The sequence below is a fragment of the Chiroxiphia lanceolata genome, chromosome 11 (genome assembly GCF_009829145.1).
Source record: "Chiroxiphia lanceolata isolate bChiLan1 chromosome 11, bChiLan1.pri, whole genome shotgun sequence".
NCBI lineage: Eukaryota > Metazoa > Chordata > Aves > Passeriformes > Pipridae > Chiroxiphia > Chiroxiphia lanceolata.
Genome location: NC_045647.1, coordinates 20,600,504 through 20,627,671, shown reverse-complemented (window position 1 = coordinate 20,627,671; position 27,168 = coordinate 20,600,504). Strand labels below are relative to the sequence as shown.

At 44.7% G+C, this 27,168-nt stretch overlaps 2 protein-coding genes and 2 long non-coding RNA genes across 6 annotated transcripts in view; 1 reads left to right on the top strand and 3 right to left on the bottom strand.

The window, feature by feature from the left end:
* Nucleotides 1–11,589, bottom strand: part of NUP210 (nucleoporin 210) — a 61,607-nt gene extending 50,018 nt beyond the window's left edge. Inside the window, 3 exon segments of the mRNA XM_032699313.1 lie at nt 1,570–1,701; nt 2,454–2,584; nt 11,436–11,589. Of these exon segments, the coding sequence (XP_032555204.1) occupies nt 1,570–1,701; nt 2,454–2,584; nt 11,436–11,578 (406 nt within the window). The 5' untranslated portion in view covers nt 11,579–11,589.
* LOC116792417 (prophenin and tritrpticin precursor-like) overlaps nt 1–27,168 on the bottom strand; it is a 610,102-nt gene that overhangs the window by 510,734 nt on the left and 72,200 nt on the right. The gene's annotated exons all lie outside the window — the stretch shown is intronic.
* LOC116792421 lies at nt 11,708–16,014 on the top strand. 2 transcript variants are annotated; one of them, XR_004359115.1, is made up of 4 exons: nt 11,708–11,919; nt 12,630–12,874; nt 14,329–14,469; nt 15,363–16,014. It is a non-coding gene; the product is annotated as an uncharacterized LOC116792421 (long non-coding RNA). The 2 variants fall into 2 exon arrangements; XR_004359114.1 differs by lacking the exon at nt 15,363–16,014 and having other exon boundaries at nt 14,329–14,517.
* Nucleotides 22,601–26,894, bottom strand: LOC116792424. Its single transcript, XR_004359119.1, has 3 exons — nt 26,036–26,894; nt 23,828–24,094; nt 22,601–22,934 (listed from the first exon to the last, which is right to left on the bottom strand). It is a non-coding gene; the product is annotated as an uncharacterized LOC116792424 (long non-coding RNA).

Below are 27,168 nucleotides of genomic sequence, written 5' to 3'. Positions count from 1 at the left end.
TGAGTTTGTCTTTGGAGTGGCTTATTAAAACATGCACAAAAAGCAATTTGCATTAATCTAACTGAGAAAAAAATACACCTTAAGAAAAAATAATTAGAATATATTTATTTTAAAAAATTACTGGAATATATATATATCTCTAAATATACCTATACATATGGAAGAAAATAAGGAAAAAACCTATTCCTGAACATATATTGATATTCACAGGAGCAGAACCATCAACATTAAGAGTGGTCTGACCCACACCAGATGTAAGATGCAATAATTGTCATCAGCTCCAAACAAATCCTCCTTGGCACATCCCCAGGGTCTAATTAAGGACTTTACATCGTGGGGAAAAGGCCATGTTCCTGCACCATGGATACCCAAACAGCTCACACACAGCATCCTCTCCCTTCCTCTCACCCAGGCTGCACTAACAGCCCTGACACCTGTTCTTTGTGCAAGTTTTCAGCAAACCTAAGTACATTTGCTGCCAATATTCATTGAGCTGGAGAATTATTTTATATTGATTTTTTAACCTTCTAAATATTTTTTAAAAGCATTCAGAAGTGCCTTATTCTAGAGTCTCTTTTCCTGAACAATTATATTCTTCAGTAAATTCACTGCTGCTCTTGAATGTTTTTATTTTAAAATGTGCCCATAAAGTCCACTGAGAATCCAGTATTCCAAAGGTCTCCCAAGAACAGATCCCTTTGGGTCAAAAGGAACTGATTTGTGAGCCCCTAAACTTAGATTGGGAAGTTTAGTCCTTGTAACCCACACCTTGTTTCAGCCACGCAGATGAAACACTCCTGTGGTTCTGAGCCACTGCTGCTCTTCAGACTCTGCCCTGAGCGGCTTCCAAGGCAAACCTCCCACAGAGCACACCTGAGAGTCTGCACAAACACCGAGCCAAGAACCCACTGCTACACACAGGATAAAACACAAATTTACCTTTCATTATTACCATATCACCACACTTCACCTGCCATTCCTGGGTTACGAACAGTGCAGGATGGGCTCAGTAAGTACCCAACACAAACAATTCAACCTTCTGCTTTCAGCCCAGGAGTTGTCCTAAAAATCACTTGCTTTGTGTGTCACGTGTGCATAAAAATTCATTGTTGAAACCTGAGCATGAAATTTGTACCAGGTCGTGGTTCTTCTTCTGAAGACAGTATGAAAAGCAGAAAACTCTGCTCCTATTAAATAATTATGCCTTCAGTCCAAAGGCACTGACTCTTACGAGTCTAAATGGTACTTCCCAAAAGTGGGGTTTTGTAGTAATTAAGGGATAGTAATTAAGCAATAGGTGGTTGATCTTCAACATCACCTCTGAACCTGCTGTTTGATGCCTGATGGGGCTCAGATAAAATGTCCTCTTGCAAAATTCTTTAGACTACTGCAGTTCAAAAGAAAAAAGAAAAAAGGACAGACCACTTCCAGTGTATTTTGCAGAGAACTCCCTTTAAATTATTCCACTTGGCTTCAATCAATCAGCTGTGTCATAAATACAACCAGTGCACACATCAGACAATTACACCTTTCAACAGAGATTTCATCTCCCACCACCACATCTCTTACCTTCCGAATCCAAAGCCAGAATTTTGAGCTGCAGGGGGGAATCCTCAAGGTAGAGCTCTCTCGTGGTGGACACAATTTGGATGCCATGAATTAGATCAACTATGGCATCACAGCGAAGCACTTGCCCAGTCCCTGCAAGAGACATCAGAGAGCCCCTGAGATCCCAGTGCTGCACGTGCTCCCCGAGGGCACCACCAACACAAGAGGCACCTCCCATTTAGGCAGTGACACCAACCCCGACACTGAAGGAACTGAAACTGTGACATGGCCTTGAGGACGAAGTGGTGCTCAAGTGCAGTGGTGGCTAAGAAAGCAAGAACAGCAGTTCCCTTAAATCTTCAGAAGCTCTGATTTCCATCTCCACCACCACTCACAGGTGGTGTCTCTCAGGACACAGGCCGGGTTTGTACAGTGCCACGCTCAGACCTGGTTCATGGCCCAGAGAGCTTAATGGCTTTTACCCACAGACCATAAACCCCCATAAACTCCTTCACTGCGTGACTGCAAGGCACTTAATTGACTGGTTCTGTCTGTCCCTATAAAATCTAACCAGGTACATTTTTGACAGACACTGTCACACATGAAAGGCAGTGGCCAGCTTTTGAAATGCAAAACGTCTGAGTTTGCATTACTAATTTTCAGTATATTGCATATTTCAGTCACCCTCTCTATTTTATTTTTTTTACGAATTACTCTTCTCCTGGACGTAACATTAATATCATTAGCAGTTATCTGAGGCCCTTAACAAACAGAAGTTAAAAGCTACACCCACAGAAAGTCTAAAATGACTGTGCACAGGAAGGGAAGTTTCTCCTTTGTGCCGTTCCTGGAGGGCAGCAGGACGCCCAGCAGCAAGTGGTGCAGTTACAGCCGTCAGGACTCACCTGTATCCTCGGCGAAGATGATGCTGGTGAGCCGGGTGGGCTGGGAGGACCGTGCCTGCACCAGCGCCCGCTGCGAACACTCGTCCTGGCCCAGGGGCTCCACACTCGCCACCTCCGGCCGGCTGGAGGACCTGCAGGGATGGCGGGTCAGTCACTGCTGCACGGCAACCAGGGGCTGGCTGGAAACCCCCGCAACAATCCACACGGGGCACGTCCCACGGGCAGGACCCCACTGTGGTAGGAGCTGGATGGCAACAGCTCCTCGAGGACTCCAGCAAACGTGAGGCTGAGAAGGGGAGAGCCCAGGGCAGAGACCCCCAGACAAACAGAGCCCTCCCTGCACCATGGCAAGTTCACCCCCAAACACAATTCAGTCGGCCCAGACCTGCACCCAGCTACTGAACACAGCTGCAGAGCCTGACTGCTGACCAGCTCCGAGGTGTGGAACAAGTACAAACACACACTGTACTGAAGGGAAGGTACAAGACTTGTAGCTAAAGCTCCATTCACCACCTCTAATTGCATTTTCAAAACAAGTTTGAATCAAAGTTCTGAAAAAACTGGAAGCCTTCCCCAATGATAGAACATCACAATTACACGTTTGCTATGGCAAGGGGCTCTGAAAACAAGAAATGGTTTTTTAAATTAAGAAATAATAAAAAAAATTTAGTCTGTTTAGCGGAAGGATGTAACACTGTGTTTTAAAATTTGCCAAGTACCTTCTTCTACCTTAATGTTCTGAAGTTTGCAAGTAAAAGTTTGTTGTTGAACCTCTTGAGAATTTTGTTGTCTATCCTGCACAGTGCCCAGAGTGAATCAAACCATCTTCCCCTAAACCCACTGAGCTGTCTGGGGCACTACAACATGGAGTCCAGCTCTCTCTACTGTGTGCCAAAAATGTCAAGGAAGAGAACATTTTAGAGTTATTAAAAACTAAGCCTCTTGAAATTAGAGCAGCAATATGCACCTGAGGGCTAAATGCAGAGCAAGTGAGATACCCAAGCAGGCCATGCCCCTTGCAACTGTCTACAGAACGTTCCCCCGTGCCTGGGACGAGCTGGCACTCAACATGTTGGACAGTTGGGTGCACTGGGCTGAGCTGGGGCTGGCCTTGGGTCCAGATGCCTCTCACAGCTCCTGCTCATGGCCAGCCTGGAGCTGTGCAGGGGGAGCAGAGCCAGCACTCCACGAGCTGCTGAGGAGTCCAGAGCCCCAAATAGCCCTGGCTGTGTGCTCGGGGATCCTGGGTGTGCTCAGGGGTCCTGGGTGTGCCCAGGGATCCTGTGTGCTCAGGGATCCTGAGTGTGCTCAGGGATCCTGAGTGTGCTCAGGGATCCTGAGTGTGCTCAGGGATCCGGTGTGTGCTCAGGGATCCGGGGTGTGCTCAGGGATCTGGGGTCCAGTGTGTGCTCAGGGATCCGGGGTGTGCTCAGGGATCCTGAGTGTGCTCAGGGATCCTGTGTGCTCAGGGATCCTGAGTGTGCTCAGGGATCCTGAGTGTGCTCAGGGATCCGGGGTGTGCTCAGGGATCCGGGGTGTGCTCAGGGATCTGGGGTCCAGTGTGTGCTCAGGGATCCGGGGTGTGCTCAGGGATCCTGAGTGTGCTCAAGGATCCTGTGTGCTCAGGGATCCTGTGTGCTCAGGGATCCTGTGTGCTCAGGGATCCTGAGTGTGCTCAGGGATCTGGTGTGTGCTCAGGGATCTGGGGTCCGGGGTGTGTTCGGGGATCCGGGGTGTGCTCAGGGATCCGGGGTGTGCTCAGGGATCCGGGGTGTGCTCAGGGATCCGGGGTGTGCTCAGGGATCCGGGGTGTGTGCTCAGGGATCCGGGGTGTGCTCAGGGATCCGGGGTGTGTGCTCAGGGATCCGGGGTGTGCTCAGGGATCCGGGGTGTGTGCTCAGTGATCCGGGGTGTGTGCTCAGGGATCCGGGGTGTGCTCGGGGATCCGGGGTGTGCTCGGGGATCCGGGGTGTGCTTGGGGATCCTGGATGCGCTCAGGGATGCAGGGTCACAGCTCTCACAAGGGCCCTTTGAGGGATTCAAACAATGAAGGGCAGCACTGACTGTGACGAAGCTGTTGGGGAATTGCTCTCCCTCCGATGAAAACACTGCGCTCTCTGGTAAACGCAATCCAAACTGGGCACTGAGTCCCCTCCTGGGAAAGATGGGAAGCTGAATTGCTTTAGACTTTTCTTCTGGAGGATGTTCAAAAGTGTCTACCTGGGAAAATCCTGCAGGAGGAATCCAGCAAGGAGCAGGATGGAGTCCAAGCAAACAGCAGTGCCATACATGCCTGGAGCCCAGACACGGGTTTCACCTACTTTCTGGCAGAACCAAACAACCACACCAGTGAAGAAATACATTTCTTGTTAACTAGAACTGTATCCATTAACAAAATAACACATCCCAACACCTCCAGTTATGGGAGAGTTCACAGCTGCAGCCCAGGTGAGCATGGACCAATCTCCTTGTAGCCACTGGAATGGAACTGCAAATCCTGCTTCCAACCTTAAGCTCCCAACAATGTTTTGCTTACATAAAGGGCAGTTTTAAAGGATTTTAAAACAACAGTAGCAACCGCTGACCCAGAAATTTCACAGTATTTTATCTGATCCAGGAAAAAACAGCCCACAGCAGTATGCAATGAGCAATTTAAACACCAATTAGAAGCTTAAACCTGAAAAATGTTTGTTATATTCTATTCTATATACCTAAGCAATGTACACAAATATATGCCTATTTTTTATAGTAGGGTTTACACTGTTTCTAAAATAACATGATGTTCTATATTATTAGCATACTTAACTTCACTCTATAGAGATTAAAAGTGAACAATTACTTATTTTCCTGCAGCTTTTCATGCAGCCATAAAACAGTTTTCCAACATTTAGCAAGCTTCTTTAAACAACATTAGCATTCACAACCAGTAAGGCTTTTCCTGTACTTGGCTGGATAGCTTTTGAATCTGAGCATGTGGATCTGACTTATTCTGCATGCAGGTATTTTTCAATAAGTATTATATGTATGGAATTGACTTTTATTTAGCTCTTTACATTGCTTAATATTCTCTGCCATTCGATTTTCTGTTATTGAGGGTTTTGCATTCTTACAGTCTGGAACTGTTTGTGTTTACAACACAACAGGGGTTTCATTGTGGTTTGTATTTGTTCTTTTAATATCTGGCTATGAATTGTAATAAAAAACCACTGCAGTTTGCACTAATAGCAGTGTTGTAAAGCTGAATCCAATTACAGGATACTTTTCAGATTAGAAAAAGGGAGAAGCAAAGATCAACAAAAATTAAATTTTAACTGCAAACTTACATGCACTCCACAATTACAAAAGAACTTCAAGCTTTTACAGCTGAATGCCAATTAACTCTTAGTTGTCACTGCAGAAGTGAACCTGAGATTAGACACTACTTGGCCTCTCAGAGTACTTTAAAAAAGGAGGTAGAATATCAACTGGATTTCTTCTTTTAATAAAAATTTTACTGAAATAGGCCTTTCTGAGGCTTGGTTTACTATGGATTTACATTTAAAAACAATCTGCATGGCTCCTGCTTTTTACACCAGGACATATCTGATTTACACATCTATCATTCAGCAATATCCAGAGCACATTCCGGTTTGGATGCAGGACCAAGCACAGAAAGGAGAAGGCACTAATCAAACAGGCTGGATACTCCAGTGGCACTGCTCTGGGATCACTGCTGTGTCCTGGATGGGCTTAACTGACAAAGACTCTTCCAATGACAGCAGCTCTTCAGCAGCACGTCAGGGTGTGAGATTGAGAGCTGGGCCTGTCAGAGGTCAAAATTAGATCCCGAGCAGCCAGCAATGGGAAGCATTTCTGGCACCAGCTCTGGGTCCCATGCCAGCCTCTGCAAGAAAGAGCAAGGCAGGGAGGAAGCAATAGAAAAAAGAGTGAGGAGGTGAGGGGGAAAAAAGCTGACAAAAGTTCCAGTATTTCTTTCCCTCAAATAAACCCCTCCTTGCTGAGGAGTCAATGACACTTGCAGAGAGGCTGCCACTCCTCTCACTGGTTTCTGTGCCATTCCTGGTTTCCATCCCCCCTCTCCACCCCCAGACACAGAACCCTGTGCCAAGATTGTATCTACAGATCTCCCCAAACCCATGCCTGCATTTTTTAATCAACTGTTCTGTAATACCACATGTCAATACCTCCCTAGATTATGCTTAATTTATTTATCAGCTGGTTCAAAGATCAGGCACCTGATACTGTTTCCCTCCCTAGCACTTCTCTGCTGATTTTTATTGCTCCAGATTTTATATTGTTCTACCAGCTTTTCACACTCAACTCAACTGACTGAATCAGCAAAAATCCACCTATGTGGAGCTGCACCAGTACTGTCAATGAATTTGATCTTTCAGAATTTGTATTAGATATTTGGGCAGATATGTAACCAGAAGGAAACTGAGCAGTAAAAGTTTCCAAGAGCTTGGCAAGATTGGACTGACCAATACACCGGGAACCTCATTTCTAGTCACTCTTGGGACTAACAGAAAAATGAAAAGTAACACAAGAGGCAAAAGAGCATTTGGGCAACAGTAGTTGTATGATAAAAAACAGATTCCCAGAGAATCAAGGATATGGGAAGTGAACCCATTCCAAAGAAAAGGCAGAAAGGGAGCCTGGCAGAGTTCCCTCCACTCTTCAGGATTTTTAACAGCCCACTGGCAGATTATGTCTCTATTGTTCACTCAATCCTCTCCTAGGATGTTTCTTACTGTACTGGGAAAATAAAAAGCAGCAAGAAAAAAAATTAAAATCCTCCATCCAGGTCTGCTTTAAAAGCAAAAGGAAACATCACACAGCACAGAGTGAGCCAAGGATGGAGCTTCTGCTCCTGGGATTTTACACTGGTGATCAGCTGGCATGCCCATTAACTCCAAAGGAAGCAGAGTTAAGCCAGTGCTGATAGTTCCCAAAATCCAACACAGATGCCCAACTGAAACTTGGACATTTTGTCAAATCAACTGGTGCCCAAAATCATTTTACCATAAGTGCTTCTTTTCACCACATTTCTAGGTGCATGAAGGAAAACAGCTTGCACACCAGTGACAGTCACCTTCCAACTAGGAGAATGCAATAAATAAAGCTCAGTCTACACAAATTGTTCTGAAATAAACTTAGCCTGATTGCAAATTAGGAAACTAAAAAACGGCGTTTACTGCCAAACACATATGTCCCATTTTGCATTATTTCAAATTATCCAGTCTGTTGAAACTTCTCACATGTATCATTACTAAAGTGAGACCTGCACCCAGACAGAGCGAGTCTTAAAACATTTCATGGGTGCCCAGCAACGAAAGCAGGTAACTCAGAAACCACCACCACAACTGCCAGAGATGGGACTATTGGTCTCACGGCAAAACAAAGACCTCAACGAACAGCACGACTGATACACATTTTTAAACACTGCATACATCTCACGGAGCAGTAAGATCAATTTACAAGCCAGTGTCAAAAACATGACAAGGAGCTGGACAATGAGCTCTGCCAGCTATGTATTGGGTTTGTGCTCTCTGGAAGGACCCGTGCATCACACAGCTCAACCACCACTCCTGGATCTCTCCCTCCAGCACTGCCCCCTGCTCCTCTCCTCAACCAGGCTGATGTAACCGAGTCAATGAGGGTTTCAGTAGCACACCTTTTATTTAAGGTGTCGATCAACTCTCCTCTCTACACTGGCAACAAACAGCAGTGGTCAGGGCCATTATCACCTGTGAACAGCCTCCTACAGCTCTAACCTCACTCAGCAAAACCTCTCCCTTCAACGGTTCAAACCAATCAGTTGAACGTCTCAAAGCCAACTCCTGAAACAGACACCTTCCACCGGCTCTCATCACGCATCTCAATTCTACACTATACGAAATTCTGTTACAGACATGTAAACATATCTGTAATTTCTGCTATAAATACCCAGCCATGCTGTGTACCTCGGGGGAAAATGTTTATTTGTTTTATGTGTGTTCCCCTCCTTCAAAGGCAGGTATCAAGGAGAAAATTTTGCTGCTGAATGCTTTCATTCTTCCAGGTGTAATTTCTGGATTAAGGTAATTAACAGATAAATACAGACGTAATTTAAATGCTAAATATATCCACACACACTGTGTTTTATCCCTGAAGATAGTACCATGTACAATATTTACAGATGGAAACACCGTATGCTTTGAAAACAAAGCTTTTCCAAAAAATAATTTGAACGTAAAGGCAACCCAAACTCCAGAAGGCACGAGCATCTTGAAAATCAGAAAATACTTTAGAGCCATGCTTGTAACTTTATCATTGCTCCCAATCTGCTGGGATGGTGATAGAACTTGACCTTTTCCCCTTTGAATCACTGGAATTCTCAGAGGCTGCTACAATCTCTTTGAAAATCTCCTGCTTTCAGAGGAAAACTTGAAGCCTCAAAGGGAAAATGGAAAGAAATAAGGTCACAACGTGCCATAGACTGTTTTCACGAAACTGGACACTCAGATACGAATTCTGAATGTTTGAGATGAGTAATGCAGGCCCTCAAACAGTGTCTTTTGAAGTCAGGTGCTGCTGCACAAAACCAGCTTTCGTTGGTACCTCTAAACTCGAAATCAATGGTATTATACAACCTCAGTCCCCTCTCCAGACACAAAGGGCCTGAATCTTCCCATTTCCATTCCAAAGCCCTGGTTTTATGCATGCAAACCCACCCACCATTTTGAAAATATGAGGCAAAGTAACTACTTCTGAAGCCATTACATTTGGGACTTCCTCACTTCTTCAGTTTAACAGCCCCCCTCCGGTAACAGCTCTTCCTGACAGCTCTAACAGGAAGGCACAGCAACCTTGTCAGCAAGTGCTGTGGAGCCGCCTGTCCCTCCAAGTCACTGCCTTCCAACCCCCCCCCAGCTCAGGGCCTGCAGGGGCAAGGATGTGGAGGGAAACAGAGCCCCAGATGCAACCTGAGCACCTCCTGAGCTCTGAGCTCTGCTGCTGCTGCTCAGTCACACAGAGCTCCTGCTTCCTCCTGAGCGTTTGCTGAGCACACGTTGAGTTTTACCACCCACATCCTGCCAGGCTCTGCAAAGCAGAAGTGAATAAATGCACATTAACGACTCTGGCACAGAAAATGACGGCACACAGAGAATGAGCTCGGTCTAGTTTCCACAATTCTCAACCAAAATTAATCTCTGAAGAGCAGAGGGAGAGGATGGAAAAGGATGTTGAAGCTCGTCTGTGTGAAGGATACGAGCCATTGCTGGCACCTGGCACCAGTCTAACACGCCCTGACAGTGCCTACAAATCACCCTCATTAGCAATACAAATATGCATTAGATACAAATGTGGACCAAACCTGGTATTTCCCTAGAATACAGTAATTTTGCTTTTCATCTACAGATTTCAGTGAGAGTAGCAAAGGTGTTCTGACAGCTGGATAGTGCCTGGCACATGTGGGAATGGCTGCAGCCAGCCCAGCATTACCCAGCAGCTCGCTGGCAAACCGGGACAGACAGTCCACACTTCCGAGATCTTATTAGTGCTTGAAGAGTTTGGGTTTTGGCTTTATACAATGTACTTTACGACATAAACCAAATCTTTTTAGAGACTCAGTTGTCTTAAAGATTAGAGTAAGGAAAAAGAAAAAAACCCACACTTATGAGAGTTTCAGTAAAATGGTCCATTAAAAATTAATTTCCAGCTCATTTAGTAACTTCCATTCAGTCGACTTTTGGATAAAATTTATTACTGCTCTTACACACAAGCACCCTCAACTATGTAAAATGTCACAGACCAAAGGTTTGTACCCAGCCTAGAAAAGCATAGGACCACCAAGCAAATAAACTGAGTGAAAACATAGCCCTGTAAGATGTATTTCAATAACTGCCAGCCACAAAAACAACTGAAAACTGCTACATGCATCCATCTGGCACATATGGAAGTATCATCCTAAACTTATCCCTACTGCCACTTTTTCAGGTGGCTGCCTCCTGCTCATTACTGATCCAAATTACCATTCTGGGGAGGAAGGAGAGGGAGCTGGCAACACTTGTCTAACATGAAGACTGACATGAAGTTTCTAAACTGGCACATGCTGTGGATCTGCCTTTAGCCCCCTTGCTCAGCACCACCACAGCCTCCCCCCAGCACAAGGCAGGACAGGCGCTCCCAGCCAGAACTTCCCGGACTACATCCCACGTGCTCGGCACCAACAGAACACCGGGAAAGCTTCATCTTTTCAAACTTGACTTTGTTGTTCCCAGGTGATGGATGTGCTCAGGGTGTTTGCTACCTACACTGAAAGCAGCACTGAGAGACTCCCAGCTTAGCTCCGACTCCTTTATGTCCATACGCAGAGCTCCAAGCGGTCAGACCTTCACTCCTGACCACAGCGAGGGAAGGGGCATCTCCTCACCAGCAGCACACAGGTCCTGGGTGCTGTCCCCACACACAGGGGGATGCACGTCCGGGGTGGCACAGCGGGTGCAGGGGGCAGCAGGCTGGGCACATGGGCTGTGTGTGGAGGCAGGGTGGGCATGGTACATGGGGAGGCAGGTGTGTGTGTGGGACAGGAGAAGCAGGGGTGTGTGTGGGACAGGAGAAGCAGGGGTGTGTGTAGGGTACAGGAGAAGCAGGGGTGTGTGTGGGCACACGCGGTGTGAGGCACAGGCCGGGCACGGAGCCATGGCGGGAAGCTCCCCCACAGCAGGGACCTTCTGTCAGGGCCCGGCCTCCACACACTGCCCCTCTGCAGCGGGTTTAACCCCCAGTGCACAAAAACCCAGCCTTTCCCCTCAGGGGTTATCCCATGTCCGCTCCCACACTGCTGGGCCCCCCAAACCCGGCCGCAGAGCTGTGAGCACGGTGAGGGAGGGCCCGGCTCCCCCGGGAGCACTCAGGCCCCGCCGCGGGCTGAGGAGCCGCCGCAGGTGCCTGCGGGGGGGGGAGAGGCGGACAAAGGGCGGCGGCACCTGCACTCACCATCGGTAGCAACCCTCGCTGGCCTGCAGCGTGAAGTTGACGCGGGTGCCGCGTGTGAAGGGGAGCAGCACCTTGGGGGTGTTGAGCTTGGAGCAGGCGGCGAGGTGCAGCAGCAGCAGCAGCGGCAGCGCGGGGGGAGCCATGGGCGCGCCGGCAGCTCCGCGCGGGGCACGGAGGCCGCGGCTCGGCCGGGCAGGGCGGCCCCGAGCGGGGCAGGGCCCGCCCGCCCCGCGCCCTCCGCCCCCCGGGCCGCCCGCCCGCCCGCCGCGGGGCAGCGCCGGGGCGCCAACGCCGAGGGGCTGTTCTTTCAAGAAAACCTCCTTTTCTCCGGGCTGAACCTAAAGCCTTCTTTTCTCCGGGCTGAACAATCCCACCTCTCAGCCTTTCCGCGTACGAGAGGTGCTCCAGCCCTCTAATCATCTTCGTTGCCCTTAGTTCTTGTTTGTAAGAAGTATCATTGTTTCTGTATCCTTACACCCTTCAGGTAATACTTACTTTCCTGTACTTTAGGCAAAAGAAATTCGTAGTCAGACCAAAGTGCAGCCAAAGGTGAGGAGGTGGCGATGGGGAGGTTGGTGGGACGCGGGCCCTGCAGAGCAGCGGGCACCACCAACAGCCCTGCTCTGAGGCTGCTGGAGCCTGCGGGGCACGGAAAGGAGCTACATTTCATCAGCCGGACTGACGGAGCTTGACCTTTCCCTTTGCATTGCTCAGAAGCGTGGTGGAACTGCATGGGAAGCAAGGACAATAAGGAAGAAGAAGAAAAAGGAGGGAAGTTTTAACCATCACTGACAAATCCATAATAATTCGTTAAAAGCCTGGAATGGAATTTTGTGGATCACAGCTCTTTAATTTTTTTGCTCTGTCTTTTGAAATCATACTACAAAATGTATATTACGTTCTGGTGGTGATTGGGCTTTGTAGTGGATGGTACTGTACAGTACCTTAGTGTGCAGTTACAATTCAATTTGTTACAGATGTGTTTGCTGAACACTGACAGGAACTGCTGACTTATGCAGGTAGAAACCTCATTCAGTAGGATGGAACTTCTGTGAGCTTTATAATTTGCGTTTTTAGAAACTTTGAACACACCTGAAACTATTCTCAAAAGACCATTATATTTTGTAAGTCCAAAGTCAGGCTGGTAGGGCAATCTTAATTTGTCCTTGTTCATATGTATCCTCTTTTCAACAGATGTTTAACGGTGTGAGCTTTTCAGCATTCCTGGTGAATTACACATTCTGGGAATTAATCAAAGCTATTTAGTGAATGAAGTTATTGCGTGGAGGATCTACCTGTCCTTACCTGTGACAGAGGGATGGCACATATATACAGGAGGAGAATGGATTTCAGGAAGGGCATGAGCATCTCGGAGTAAAAATAATTAAATCCTGCCGAGATCAGCTGCTGTCCAGGGACACCACCCAGGCCTAATTCAGGTGGTACAGAAGTTAACCAGCTCTCATCTGTTCTAAGCAATTTAGGAATTTTATTTGCCTAAGAGCATTTTTTTCCACTATTTATTCAGCTAGTGTTTTATTTATCAATACCTCAGCAACACTATTCCATTTTCTATCCCAGAGGACTGTGTGCTGCTGGACAGTTCACTTCTCCCTGCAGCTCCTGTGTGTATATTACTGATTTTCTGACTGCATATGTTGAAATTGTGTGGTCTGATTTAGAGAAGACCTGAACTTTGCAGCTGCAATTTAAGTCAGTGGGAGCTGAGCCCAGGAAGATGTATAGTGTTAGAAGCTCTGCCAAATCAAGCCCTTACATCTCCCCAAAATACACAGAGTTTGGTTTTTTTCTTCACTTTTTTGCTCAATCCATTTGTAGCCTTTCTTCATAGGCGTGTTATGAAGATAAATTCAGTAAATCTGGGATTATTAGGGAGGTACATGATAAAATAGCCCATGACACAATCAGTACAATGTGTCTACTCTTAGTATAATTACCACTGAGTACGTAAGAGGTAAATAGTACCTTCCATCCCATGCTGTGAATGAGGGGAGAAAATGTCTTTATCCCAATACTAAGACCCACCCGCCTCAGAGGAGCTGCAGGGGCACCAACAAGGAGGTGCTGCTTTTTAAAAAACCTCCTTTTCTCAAGGCTAAACACCCCCAGCACCTTATGGGACTCCTGCTCCAGATCCTTTCCTGGACATGCTCAATATCTATCTTGTGAGTGGCCCAAAACGGAATCCAGAATTCGAGGAGTGGCTTCACTAAAGCCCAGTAGAGGGGGACAAGCACTGCCCTCATCTTGCTGGCCACATTATTTTTGATACAAGCTTTCTTGGCCACCTGGGCACACTGCTGGCCAGGTACACACACATGCTAACAGCTAAGCTAAACAGTGGTTCATTTGTTATCAGTCACAGCATGGCTTGGGTTGGAAGGGACCTTAAAGCTCATCTCATTCCACCCCCGCCATGGGCAGGGACACCTTCCACCAGCCCAGGTTGCTCCAAGCCCCATCCAACCTGGCCTTGGACACTTCCAGGGATGGGGCAGCCACAGCTTCTCTGGGCAACCTGTGCCAGGGCCTCACCACCCTCACAAGGAAGGATTTCTTCCTAATCTCTACTCTAAATGTGCCCTCTGTCAGTGTGAAGCCATTGCCCTTGTTTTGTCACTCCATGACCTTGTAAATAGTCCCCCTCTTGCTTGTAGGCTCCCCTCGGGGACTCGAAGGCCACAAATAGGTCACCCCAGTGTTCTGTTCTCCAGGCCGAACAATCACGATTCTCAGCCTGTCCTCGTATGAGAAGGGTTCCAGCCCTCTAACCGTCTTGGTACTCCTTGGTTCTTGGTTATAAAAGTATCAATTTGCTATATCCTTATACCCTTCAACTAATAGTTCTTTACATGTGCTCTTTGTGTCCTAGAGAAAAAGTAGTCAGACTGAAGCACAGCAAAAGGTGAAGAAGTTGAGATGAGGAACTTGGTGGTACATGAACTCTGCAAACCAGCTGGACACGACAAACAGCCTTGGTCTGAGGGCACGTGTGGGGTACAGGGAGAAGCAGGTGGGTGTGTGAGGGTTACAGGCCCAGGTGTGTGTGTGGGACAGGAGAAGCAGGTGTGTGTGGGGGGTACAGGAGAAGCAGCAGTGTGTGGGACAGGAGAAGCAGGTGTGTGGGGGGGGTACAGGAGAAGCAGGTGTGTGTGTGGGACAGGAGAAGCAGGGGTGTGTGTAGGGTACAGGAGAAGCAGGGGTGTGTGTGGGCACACACGGTGTCAGGCACAGGCCGGGCACGGAGCCATGGCGGGAAGCTCCCCCGCAGCAGGGACCTTCTGTCAGGGCCCGGCCTCCACACACTGCCCCTCTGCAGCGGGTTTAACCCCCACTGCACAAAAAACCAGCCTTTCCCCTCAGGGGTTATCCCATGTCCACTCCCACGCTGGAGTGCTATGAGCCGTGAGGGAGGGCCCAGCTCCCTCAGGGAGCCTTCAGGCCCCTCCATGGGCTGAGGAGCCGCCGCAGGTGCCGGCAGGGGGGAGAAGTGGGAAAATTACTGTTGTTCTCAAATACTTCTTAGACTTAAGTGATTTTCATAAGGACCAGCAAGTGCACTTAGAACATTAAAGCTTACTGATGGAAAATGACAGTGAAGTACAGCATTTAAACATCCAACACATCTTTCAGAGCAACAGTAAGAGTAAAATAAGGAATCATTGATGTGCAACTCAGTGTCTCCTGCCTTAATGTTTCTGTGGCACAGTAAAATGATGAACTGAGTTTTCTTCTCATTTAAGTTGAAAGTCATACATTGCAGCACTGCCTTAGCATGAGAAGAGGGAAGGCTGGGAGGCAGATAGTGCAGCTCTGTGGTCAGTGGAGGTACCAACACCAGGGTTGGAGTTACATCAGGGACTGACTTGGCATCCTTGCTCCACTGCTCTACTTTCCATGATGCAGGGATGAGATCCATATGGAGTCAGCACATCATTCCTCACGCTACAGAACGGTGCAAATACCTCCAGTCAGTGAGGTGGTTGCCTGGTGTGGTGGAGAATTGGAATGGGATAGACACACTAGGAATATGAGACTTTTACGTGTACACCCGAGTATAAGTCTGATAAAGAACACAAATGGAAATCTCTTGGTCACAAAGAATACGATTACAGAGCGATAGAGGGAGTGCTTTAATGAGCTGCTTAATTGTGAGAGGGAGAAAGACAAACAATAAATGGTTGTTCTTCAAGCAGCTGAGCCATTTGTGGATGGATTTCAAGAGATTTAAGAGGCAATCAAAATACAGGCAGTAAATAACAAAACACCAGGTACTGATAATGTTTCTACTGAAATATGAAAATAAAAGGGGGGAAACTACTGAAAGATTTTACAAGGTCACTTGTTTGGTGTGCAGATCTAAAAAACAACTGCCAAGGAAGAAAGGAGACATACTTGGATGAAATCTTTAAAATTAATCAATTTCTGCGGGAAATATATTTTTTATAAAGCAAGAAAAAAACCTATATCAGTATATGTCATGAGGTGACCTTTTGGCAGTTGAAATCCTTTTAAATTCTTGTTCAGAAAAAAGGAAGTATTTGAGTGGTGCAGGGATGATGGACCATCTGGCCAAGAAAACATTTAATTTTCAGGCATTTCATATTTTAAATGTTTGAATAATTTCAAATCTTTTAAAACACTTCTCTACAAAAAACCTACAAAACCCAATAAAAAAGGAAAAAACCAAACCCAACCCACCACCACACCTACTTCAAAAATCCAGCTCTGAGTAACTGCAACTCAGAAGGTGACACTTCAGCAATATAATAAGGCAATGAGGTGTGGAAGGTTATTTTAAAGTGTACTGGGTGAACCTGACTCAAACCAGCTCCAAACAGCCCTTGTAGGTATCTCTGTACTCATGTATTAACAGTTTGGGGCCAGCTCTGTGAAGTTTCAGCAGCTGAGCACATTATGTACAATTTAATTGTAAGAACAGTTTCATTAAACTGGGGGAATGACGGCTCACACAGTAGAAAGATGAAAAGTATTGTCCACTGTCACACTCATGAACTTCTCAAGTAAAATAATATTTGACTTAAAGGCTAAAGAGTGACTGACAAGCAATAGTAACACATTTAATGAAAAGACTGTTCCTGTAGGGAGGAAGCTCTGGTTGGGAAGAGATGGGGAGTTGCTTACACAAGGGTGAGGAGGAGATGAAAGGGGCAGGTTAATAGACACAGAGGAATAAGGTGGGAATAGTAACTTTAGAGAAGAACAGTGGTGGACCTCTTTTTTGTCTGATGCTGTCTATGTTTAAGCTGTAGAGTAGAACAGTATCTTGCAAAAATCGCTGGGAAAGATGATCAGGTTCCTTCCTCCTTGTCAGGCTGCTGCTGCCTTTGTGTCTGTCTTACCCCCCACTGACTCCCCACATGCTTTGGGTGTCCTGGCTGACTGGCTCTATGGCCTTCATTGCTGGGCTTTTGCTCAGTTTGCTGTCTGCAGAGCCTTGCAAAGTATCTCCACCAAAGGAACTTCAGGCAAAGAAGGAGTTAAAAGTAGTCCAATAAATTAAGTGGTACCTAAAAAACAACGACAAAGGAACAACATTACAATTGGTGTCCCTTAGTACCAGCAAAAGGCTCATGGAATCCCAGAATGGTTTGGGCTGGAAGGGACCTCAAAGCTCATCTTGTTCCACCCCCTGCCTCGGGCAGGGATACCTTCCACCAGACCAGGTTGCTCCAACCCCCTCCAGCCTGGCACTCATCCTGCCACCCAAAGCACATGGGATAGGTTCCTGCCTCTGCATTGTCCTGCTCAGCTGCTCCTGCCTCCCACAGACCTGGAACTGTAAGAGGAGGCATCACCCTGCATTACTTTACAATGGGTATCATAAACTTACAGAGTACGTAAACCAGCAGTCCTTCTTCAGTTGTATTTATCATTTTCTCCTCTAGTAATGACATTCAATTTACCCTACTATCTGTATCTTCAAACACCTATTGAAGGTTTTATGACAACCTCCTCTCAGCCTTCCAGCTGTTCCCTACAGAGGTGATGATGGATGGACAGCAACTCTAAACCTGACCACTTTGGCTATGCTTGCCAGTATTTTCCTTCCAAGGTGTTTGGCCAAAGGAGAGCATAAATTCAGTAAATGTCCACAGTTAAGACAGCCAATTAATGGCATCAAGGAAGGAAACTTTAAAATTCCATGGAGGTTGATTTCCTTCAGATTACTCAGACAAGAGCATTTGTATTTAGAAAACGGGTAAAATAAGGGCCAAATATAGTCTAGTCTGCCAGGGATGTCACTAGGAGTTTTTGAATGTGTCCCAGGTAAGACTGAGGCCCAAAGAGAGATGTAGCTCTTTAAATCCCAGTTCCTCTGCTATAAATCCATTCGATATGCAAGACTTTCCCAGATGGTATAAAACGCCAAGACCTCACTAAATTATTCAGGATGAGTCTGATAACACTGAGATTATGAAACAGTAACATCAGATAAAAATAAACGTTTCTCACTTCAGAGTTTATCTACCTTTCTAGTGTAAATTTATGGTTATTAAAGGAGGTTATTTATAGCTGTCTTTTCAAGCTCCTACATAACAGTGCTGCTGCCTGTGCCTTTAGACACAGATAGAAATCACATTAATGAGCTACTCACCCAACAACTCAATGAATGCAGGAGTGAGGAGAATTCACAAGATGAGACAAGTAACAAAAAAAAAATCCCAACCTTTGTTTCTGCTTTAAATACATCAGGGTAATTTAGGAGAACACAGTAGTTTTAAATCTTTAAAATAATGAATACAATTTATAAACAGGCATGTGAATATGTTTAATGACTTAGTTAATAGTGCCAACAAAAGTGAATTTGGTCATTTCAAGGTTACTTGGTTGCAAATTATGGTATGTAGAGCTCAGAAATCTTACGTGGGCAGTCAAGTACAATAATTCTGACTCTTTTTTAAACATTAACACTGTTCTGAGTGGGTTTGCTATTTTTTATGCTTTAAAAACCAGCATGGAACAATGCATAAAATCCCATCATCTCTTCTACTTTTCCCGTTCTCTTTATGTAAAAGTCTTCTGATCTCACTTATCTCAGCACTGGCAGTGATCTAGAGGGTTCTCTACCTACACAGTAAGGCTCTCAGACTTGCTCTGTGGTTCTCCATCTATACTGGCACTACAAAGTGTGCATTTCAATGGTAAAATTACATTTTTTTTCAGTCAAAATAAATTCAGGTTTTTTTCTAATATAGACATAAGTACAACGAATTCAACCCCTCTTGCCGGCCTTGAAGAAACGTAACACAAATTGTGTTACACGTACGATGAGTCCTCCTTCAAAAGAGGCATCACTTCTTGCAGCAGAATGTTGGTGGAAAAGCAGGAGGGGCTGCAATGTACCACATATTGTAACAGTTCCTGTGCACATTGCACTGAAGTGACCTGATTTCTGTTTTGGTTCCTAAATTCCTTTCAGGGGTCACTTTTCCAGGTAGGCCACTTACCAATCAAGTTACTGTGGGAATGGAATATTCAGCACTCAAAAATAATATCATTTATGAAGCAAAAAAAGTTGTCTTTTGATGGGAATTTGCAGCTGCAGATTTGTAACAGATAAAGAGGTTAGATACAATGTCACAGACAAATTCATTGCAGATAGGGAGGCACAGGTGGTAACCAGAACCAAATCCAGAACCAAAATCTGCTTTGACTAGAACCTACGGAAAACTGTAGTAAAAGAAGGCACATTTCCCAAAGATCTTTATGGCTTCCCATGGAAAGGCCTATTAGCTCAGTTATACAGGTTTAGTTTATTAAGTTATTAAACACATTATTACACCTGTATACTTTCTGTGAAGATTTGTGCTAAGAAAACTTGATCTCTCAAAATGTTCAGGAATGAAGGAAGTTCATTTCAAGAGCATGTGAATATTAATTAGCATTTTTAGTACTCTTCTATCTCTGATACAAAGTTCAAACTACAGGATTTGTACTTGGGAGACACTAACTAGAGTATTTTAAAACTGCTGTATCAATTACTTACTTTTTTAGATGCTGAAGTATAATAGCTCCAAGACTAACTTTAGACTTTCTGTTGATGTTTATAACACATCTAAGTTTTAATATATTGTTTTTATAACAGTGACAGAACACTAGGAAACTGCCCTTTTTTACGTGGCTTGATGATGTTCCAAATATATTTTTTTATTTACAGAAATGTCCATTACACATACTATACCAAAGTGTCAGAGAAAAGTGAGGATTTTTCTGATATCTAGAAAAAACTAAATGACTTTGACAAGGCAGGATGTCCTGCCAACATGATTATAGCTGTAGTAGTCATCAGTTTGGTTCACTTTGCTCATCTTTTACTTCAGGCTTGATTAGCTATAAATTCTATGGCTTGTCCCCTCTGGATCAAATACCTAAACAAGCTTTGATGTTCCAAGGATTTTCTAGCCAAGTAATTTCGTAAGGGGGAAAATGCTTAAGGGTACTGTTTGATAAGTCAGTGAGTCTGTGAATAGCAAGGGAAACAGGTATACAGAAGTGATATTTCCTCTGGTTTTTTCATTGGTTTGGGGTTTTCTTCAAGTAGCCTTTTTTTTTTTCACAAGACCCATAAAAATCAGTAGAAATTGCAGGTGCTTGTACTTGCAGAATTTTGGGTTTGGTTTTAATCACAACTTATCCTGATTTTCACTCTCAACACTGTTGTTCTCATGTAGAATTTTATTCATTAGTCTGTCAGTTTTCAATTCAGTAGGAGGTTAATATTAGTATGTCCCAAGGATCTGGGCTGTAGTTAGTACTTAATACAGTCATTAATTATCCAGAAAGGCAGAAATGAGGGGTAGAACAGAAAAATGAGGTCAGCAGGATTTACAGATGACAAAATTATTTAGTGTAACTCTTCCTAAGAGAAGGCTGTGATGAACTTCCTGGGAACAGAACGAGACAAATTGGCAGCATAATGGTTGATGAAATTCAGACATTGACAAATGCAGGGGAGAGCACAGGGAATAGAAAACCTGAACTGCTTGTACCCATGGCCCTGCTCTAACTTCTCACTAACTGCTGAGGGACAGAGAACACCCAGCTCAATTACAGCCTCTCCTCAAAACCTAAATGAAGTGGTGGAATACGAAAAAAAATAGCCTAGAAAAGACCCACAATACAGTGGGAAAACATTTGTTCCTGTTCTACTTTAGACCTTGCAATAAGCCAGGGTCATTCCACCTCACAGCAGATACGGTAGGAGAGGGCAATGTCTCCAACAATTCCTACCTCCCTTGTCCAGTGTGTCCTGTTGCTGAGGCAGGAAGCTGGGAGCCCATTGTTGTAACACCTGCTGGGCTGTGTGGGAACCTGGGAAGGTCGTTTGCCTCCCTCTGCTTTTCATGCTCAAGCTCAGGGCCACTCAGGGATATTCTTGTGATTGTATTGTTGATTTATGCAGGGCAGAGCTGCTCCCTACAAGATGCCATCAGTCTGCTTTTATTCATTTCTGATCACCTTGAGCACATGCACATCCATCTCCCATTTTATTCCTCCTAACTAGCTGCCATCTTGGCAACACCACTTTTTATGTTTTTTATAAATGTTTCCTCTTGGGATCCTGGAGACACATTTGTACTCTCCTTTCTCCCCTCATTTGCTTTTCTTATTGGTTTTGGTTCCTTTCGAGTGAGTTCTCCCCGTCTCAGATCAGTTCTCTGCATAGCAAGCACACTAATCAGGGGATAGAGAGGCAGCAGGATCAACTGAGAGGTTCATTAGCATTACACATGCTGGTTAGAGCCAGGCTCAGTTACACTGGAAGCAACACTAATCCTACAAGACTAAATATTTTTGTTAGATGAACTCTGCTCCAGCATAAAATTGCAATTTTTCACTTTTTCTCCAGTGAAATTGCCAAACAGTCCTTTGTAGTTCTGGTGGTAACCCAGAACCAAAACCACAGAAGGGTGTTTGTCAACAGGTTTTCATGCAATTTGTAATTTTTTTTCTCATTTTAGTCTACTTTTAGTTTATAAATCTAATTTTTTCTTATGTAAGAGGTTTGCAACAAGTGAAACACAAGAATAAAAATAATCTCCATATAGCCCAATATTGGCTAATTTTACAATCACTGAGTTCTACTTAAAATTTGTAAATCCTGTAAGCACTTCTGACTGTAAGAGCCCCCAAAATGCCATTCTGATTTATATAACAAGGTATCTGACATAATTCACAGAAAGAGGAAAAAAGCTGTAAAGCAACCCTGCAGTTGTACTTTCTCTGTGTGCATTATTCTCCCCGTATTTTTATGAAATAGCCTAAATTAATTACAAGGATGCCAATTTTAGCTCTGTGTTGATCAAATGCAATTACAGGGATTCCCAGGAGGACATTGTATGAAGGCCTAGGTTTTTGGAAATATTTAAGTTGACGAGAAATTAATTTTTCCCTTATTAGTTCTCATTTCACAAACAGACTCCTCTTTGTTCATAACTGGCTGCTGTAACAGCTTTGAGTCTTTAATTATTACTAATTATTGACTAAAGATTTGTTATATTTGAAAGTTGGAGCCTTTTGGCTCCAACTAATGAATAGGATGGGATGAAGGAAAAAGGTAGTGAATTATTCACTAACATTTGGCTTAATTACAATCAAATGACCCTTTCTGAATTGGAAAGCACTTGGCGAAAAGCAGAAGACAAATGAGATGTTTCTATAAATAATGAACAGCTCTATTTTTTAAATTTAACCCCCAAATTAAAAAATAAACCCAAGCCCACTCTACACTATCTGTTCTATAGCCTTGCAATAAGATGTTTTTGTGAGTTCAGAACACATTCTGTTTGACCTTCCTGGAGTTTTCTTTCGGGTCTAACCTTGCACCTGCTTAGCTTTAGAGACTGTAATTCTATCCCACTGAAAAAATGATGCTGAAAGCTCCATAAAGGTCTTTTTCTTCCATCTTATGCCCCATTTTCCTTGTACAATGAACAAAACAGAGGAATTATATTGCAGGACCATGTGTGTGTGCAAGGACTGTATTTGCAAGAAACAACATTTGCTTCAGAATTCAAATGTTAAGCAATATCTCGTTCACTTAACTACACTCTTTTCTTAATCCTAGAGGACATAATTTAAGTAAAAATAGTTCAATAAGGCATAAGGTGCTCCTTCAGTGCAAAAAGCTATCTGTAAGGATAGCTGTAAGGATCTAAATATTTTATTAACTTTCCAAATTCTCTTAAAAGTGCATCTTTGTGACTCCAGATGCTCTGCCCCTCAGCACATTTCTGCATGTCCTTATCCTTGAACACCCTCCAAATGGGCAGAGTTAAATTGCATCTTTTGCTGTGAATTGATGCAGGTTTGTGAGTTGAGTGTCCATGAAGAGGATGATGGCCTGCAGTTCACAACAGCTTGCATCTTGGAGCAGTAAACTGCTGGCATTTTGGAAATACTGTCCTGAGTCCTGCTCTAGACTCCTCATTCCTTTCCACTGGCACTCGGTTGCTGTGGGTAGAGACCGAAGTTAAAGAAATTAGAAGGCCCAGCAAGGTATCTTTTGAACAGATAAATCTACTTTTCTTTCAGAGGGAACTGGAATGAATTGACAGGCAGAAAATAGATATTTTCAATGTTTTCTCTACTCAAATGAAAAGTTGTTTTGTTGTGGTTTTTTTTTTAAAGTCTGTCTTTTAACACGCCAGAGACAATAGGAGACAACACATCATTTCCAAACCTACATCAACAATGAGTGATTAATGGTAACTAGGTTTTACCTGTGGTGTTACAAATGGGCATTACATACTTGGCTTAGTAATGCAGCTGAAATAGATACACTTTGCAAACTGCTGAAATTAAGCTTTCTGTAAAGCATGAGGCCTTACTTTTTGACTAATAAACCGAGAGCTTGCATATCTGATACTGAAAAGCAAGGAGGTTCCCAAAGTTTTGTGTTTACATGGAACTGTCCTTCTCTTTTCCTCCTTCCCTTTCGCCCAGCCATGGCTCGTGTCCTGGTTTATGGAAAGGCCAGAAAAATGCAATTGTCTAATAATTAACCAAGAGGGTAAACTACTCAGTGTTCCAAGGCAGACACCAGGAAGGAGGAACAGTCTCTGGAGAGGTCAAATTAGTGTGTATGGTGCCAGGGATAAACAGTGCCTATCCTTGACTGCATCACTGGCAGGCAGCAGCTCTGGCCAAGCACTCCAGGAAAGGGAAGATGAAGCACAGGGAAATCCAAAGCATATTGCAGAGCCAAGAGCAGCATCAATCCGTGTAAATGTGACCCGCAGCTTCTTTCAAACCAGCCAGGGTAACTCAATCCTCATTTCTGGAGAGAGGTATTTACCAGGCATTTGTTTCTAAACATCTGTAACTTCAGGTATCTGTTGGCTTACCCCGAGTCCTAAACATGCTGGGAGGCTTTGAGGAGCTCTCAGTAGGAACTGGCATCACACCAAACGAGGGGAGCATTTCCAGTGGGGTAAAAGCAATCTGTGATGACTGATGATGTGCCTCTGGCCTTCAGTGAAACACATTTGAAGCTGGGAAGAAGGTGCCTTCCCAAAGGTTTGGCTGTCCTGGCAGTTTAAACAAATGAAGCATACTGAGAGTGTTCAGATGGGATTCTGGGAAGTTGACTTCCAATTTGGGTTAATCTGGCACTGTGGAGAGGGAAATAGTGGATTTTATCTCCTTATAAATCCATTCGGAAAAAAAAACCCAACAAAAAACAAACAAACAAACAAACCAAACCAAAAAAAAAAAAAACCAAAAAAAAAAGAACGAAACCCAAAACCAACCATTATTTTCTTTCTTTTTCACAAATGCCACTGTTCAGTCATGCAAATATTCAAATAAACCAATAATAGTTTGCCAGAAGACAGGCTGCTACAAAACATACAGACAAGTTCAGATAAAAATATGCTAAAAATGATAAAAATAAAAAAAAAAAGAACACTGAAAAATAAGTAAATACCAGAGTAAGATTACTTGGGCAAACTTAATACATCTCTTCTTTCACATGTAAGATTTTGTAGCCTTTAATTCCCTGTTCAAACAGTGCTGGTATGTGGACAGGGAGACCTGTCAGAAGAGCCCCTGCTCTGCTCAAGGGCACAGAAAAGATGATACTTGATTATTTTGTTTTCTCCTCAGTCCACGCTCAAGAGTGTGCCCTGAAACATTATCTACTGCATGTGATCGAGACCATGCTCTGTTGAAGAATAACTAATTTCTTTTTCTGTCACATCCCCCCATCCAAGAGGCCCCACTGGCGAGCACATTTCTACAAGCCAGAAAGGTTGTATTAGTCATAGTTCTAGCAGTAGGGATATTAATAATACTAAATACACCAGGGGACGGTGGAGCCTTAGATGCACAGTTCACCACAGCTCATTCAAGGTGCCCTTGTTTGGGGCATACTCAAGGATTTCTGACCAGGATACATTTAAATTTGACTTTCATTAACCTTATGTATGAGCAACACTGTATTGCCAACCACAGAGCACAACCTCAGGCACCCCCTAAAGAGCACATTGTTAGTGAGCATTTGATGAAAAGCTTTGGTCCTAATTATGCTCAGTTTGAGAGACCAGGTTGATACTGCTCCAAATGGGGAGAGAACAGAAAGAGTAAACAGGATTGCATATTTTGGTTCACCATATTCAGCCAAAGCAGTTTTTACATAGTGAGTGACCCCATGGTGGACTGACCTACGGTGTGCCCCAAAATGGTGGAGTGACCCCATGGCCTGCCCCAGAATGGTGAACCTACCACATGTGAAGCCCCCAAATGGCAGAGTGGCCGCACAGCAACCCCAGTATCACAGACTGACCGTGGTGTGCTGTGAGCCCCAGGATGGTGCCCTTTGGCCATGTGAGCCCTGCCCTCTGAGGTGAGAGACACAAAAGGCACAGGTTATGGTCAAGATAACAATTTACAGGAAGCAGCAATGAGATCAGAAAATGAACAGTAACAGCAACAATCCTAATAACAACAGTGTCCAAAAGAGGGAGTATGTTACCGGCAAAATGCCCAGCGATGGGGCACGACCGCAGCCAGCACCGAGAGACAGAACCAAGGAACAGCCACATGGCGAAGCACAGAGTGGCATCAACTGATTATACTGCCCCAAAATGTCACAGTGACTGCAAAGTGAGCCACAAAACAGTGAACCCATTGTTTGTCCTATCCCAAAATGGCAGAGTGACCCCATGGCCTGCCCCAGAATGGCAGACTGAGCCAGGACGTGCTGTGAGCCCCAGATGGTGCCACACGACTGCGTGGGCCCCATAAGGAACACCACATCACAGCTGCCCCTTGGGGAGGCCCCAGTGGAGTGGAGCAGAGACAAGGACAGTGACACAAGTGTCCAGTGGCTGCTCTGCTGAGCCTCAGTCAGCCTCTGCTCCACACTGAAATGGCAGTGGCCAACCCCATGGCTGGCCCCAAAATGGTGGAGTGACCCCATGGCCTGCCCCAAAAAGTTGGATTGACTCCACTTGGCTTCAATCAATCAGCTGTGTCATAAATACAACCAGTGCACACATCAGACAATTACACCTTTCAACAGAGATTTCATCTCCCACCACCACATCTCTTACCTTCCGAATCCAAAGCCAGAATTTTGAGCTGCAGGGGGGAATCCTCAAGGTAGAGCTCTCTCGTGGTGGACACAATTTGGATGCCATGAATTAGATCAACTATGGCATCACAGCGAAGCACTTGCCCAGTCCCTGCAAGAGACATCAGAGAGCCCCTGAGATCCCAGTGCTGCACGTGCTCCCCGAGGGCACCACCAACACAAGAGGCACCTCCCATTTAGGCAGTGACACCAACCCCGACACTGAAGGAACTGAAACTGTGACATGGCCTTGAGGACGAAGTGGTGCTCAAGTGCAGTGGTGGCTAAGAAAGCAAGAACAGCAGTTCCCTTAAATCTTCAGAAGCTCTGATTTCCATCTCCACCACCACTCACAGGTGGTGTCTCTCAGGACACAGGCCGGGTTTGTACAGTGCCACGCTCAGACCTGGTTCATGGCCCAGAGAGCTTAATGGCTTTTACCCACAGACCATAAACCCCCATAAACTCCTTCACTGCGTGACTGCAAGGCACTTAATTGACTGGTTCTGTCTGTCCCTATAAAATCTAACCAGGTACATTTTTGACAGACATTGTCATACAGCACATGCTTCTCTCTCTCTTTCTTCTCCAAACTTCGTCTTGCAGTATATTGTAAGCCAGACTAAAAAATTCCTGTGCATGCCTTGTTGTGTCTGGATAAGTTAAAGTTTGTGACATGCCTTACTTTGGATGTTGGTTTAAAATTTGTCAAGTACTTGATTCTACCGTAAGTTTCTAAAGTTTCCCTTTGTAAAAGTTTGTTACCGAACGTCCTGAGAATTTTGCTGTGTGTCCCATGCGATGCCCAGAGTGAATCAAAGAACCTTGCCCTAAACTCACTGAGCTGGCTGGGGTATTACAGTATGGATTTTACATATGGAATTGGTGAGGAAAACAAGAGGGGTCATCTTTGTCTGAAATTTATGAATGTGAGACTTTCTAAAAAGTAAGTATTTCTTGATTGCATCATGGTGCACTGAGTGTATCTTTGCTCCCATATCCCCTCTACTTTTTTTTTATATGCATATATTTATCTATCTCATGTTTTTTCACCAGTAAGAATTTTTATTGCAATACATCTAAGATGTGTTATCTTGTTCTCAGGAAAACAAA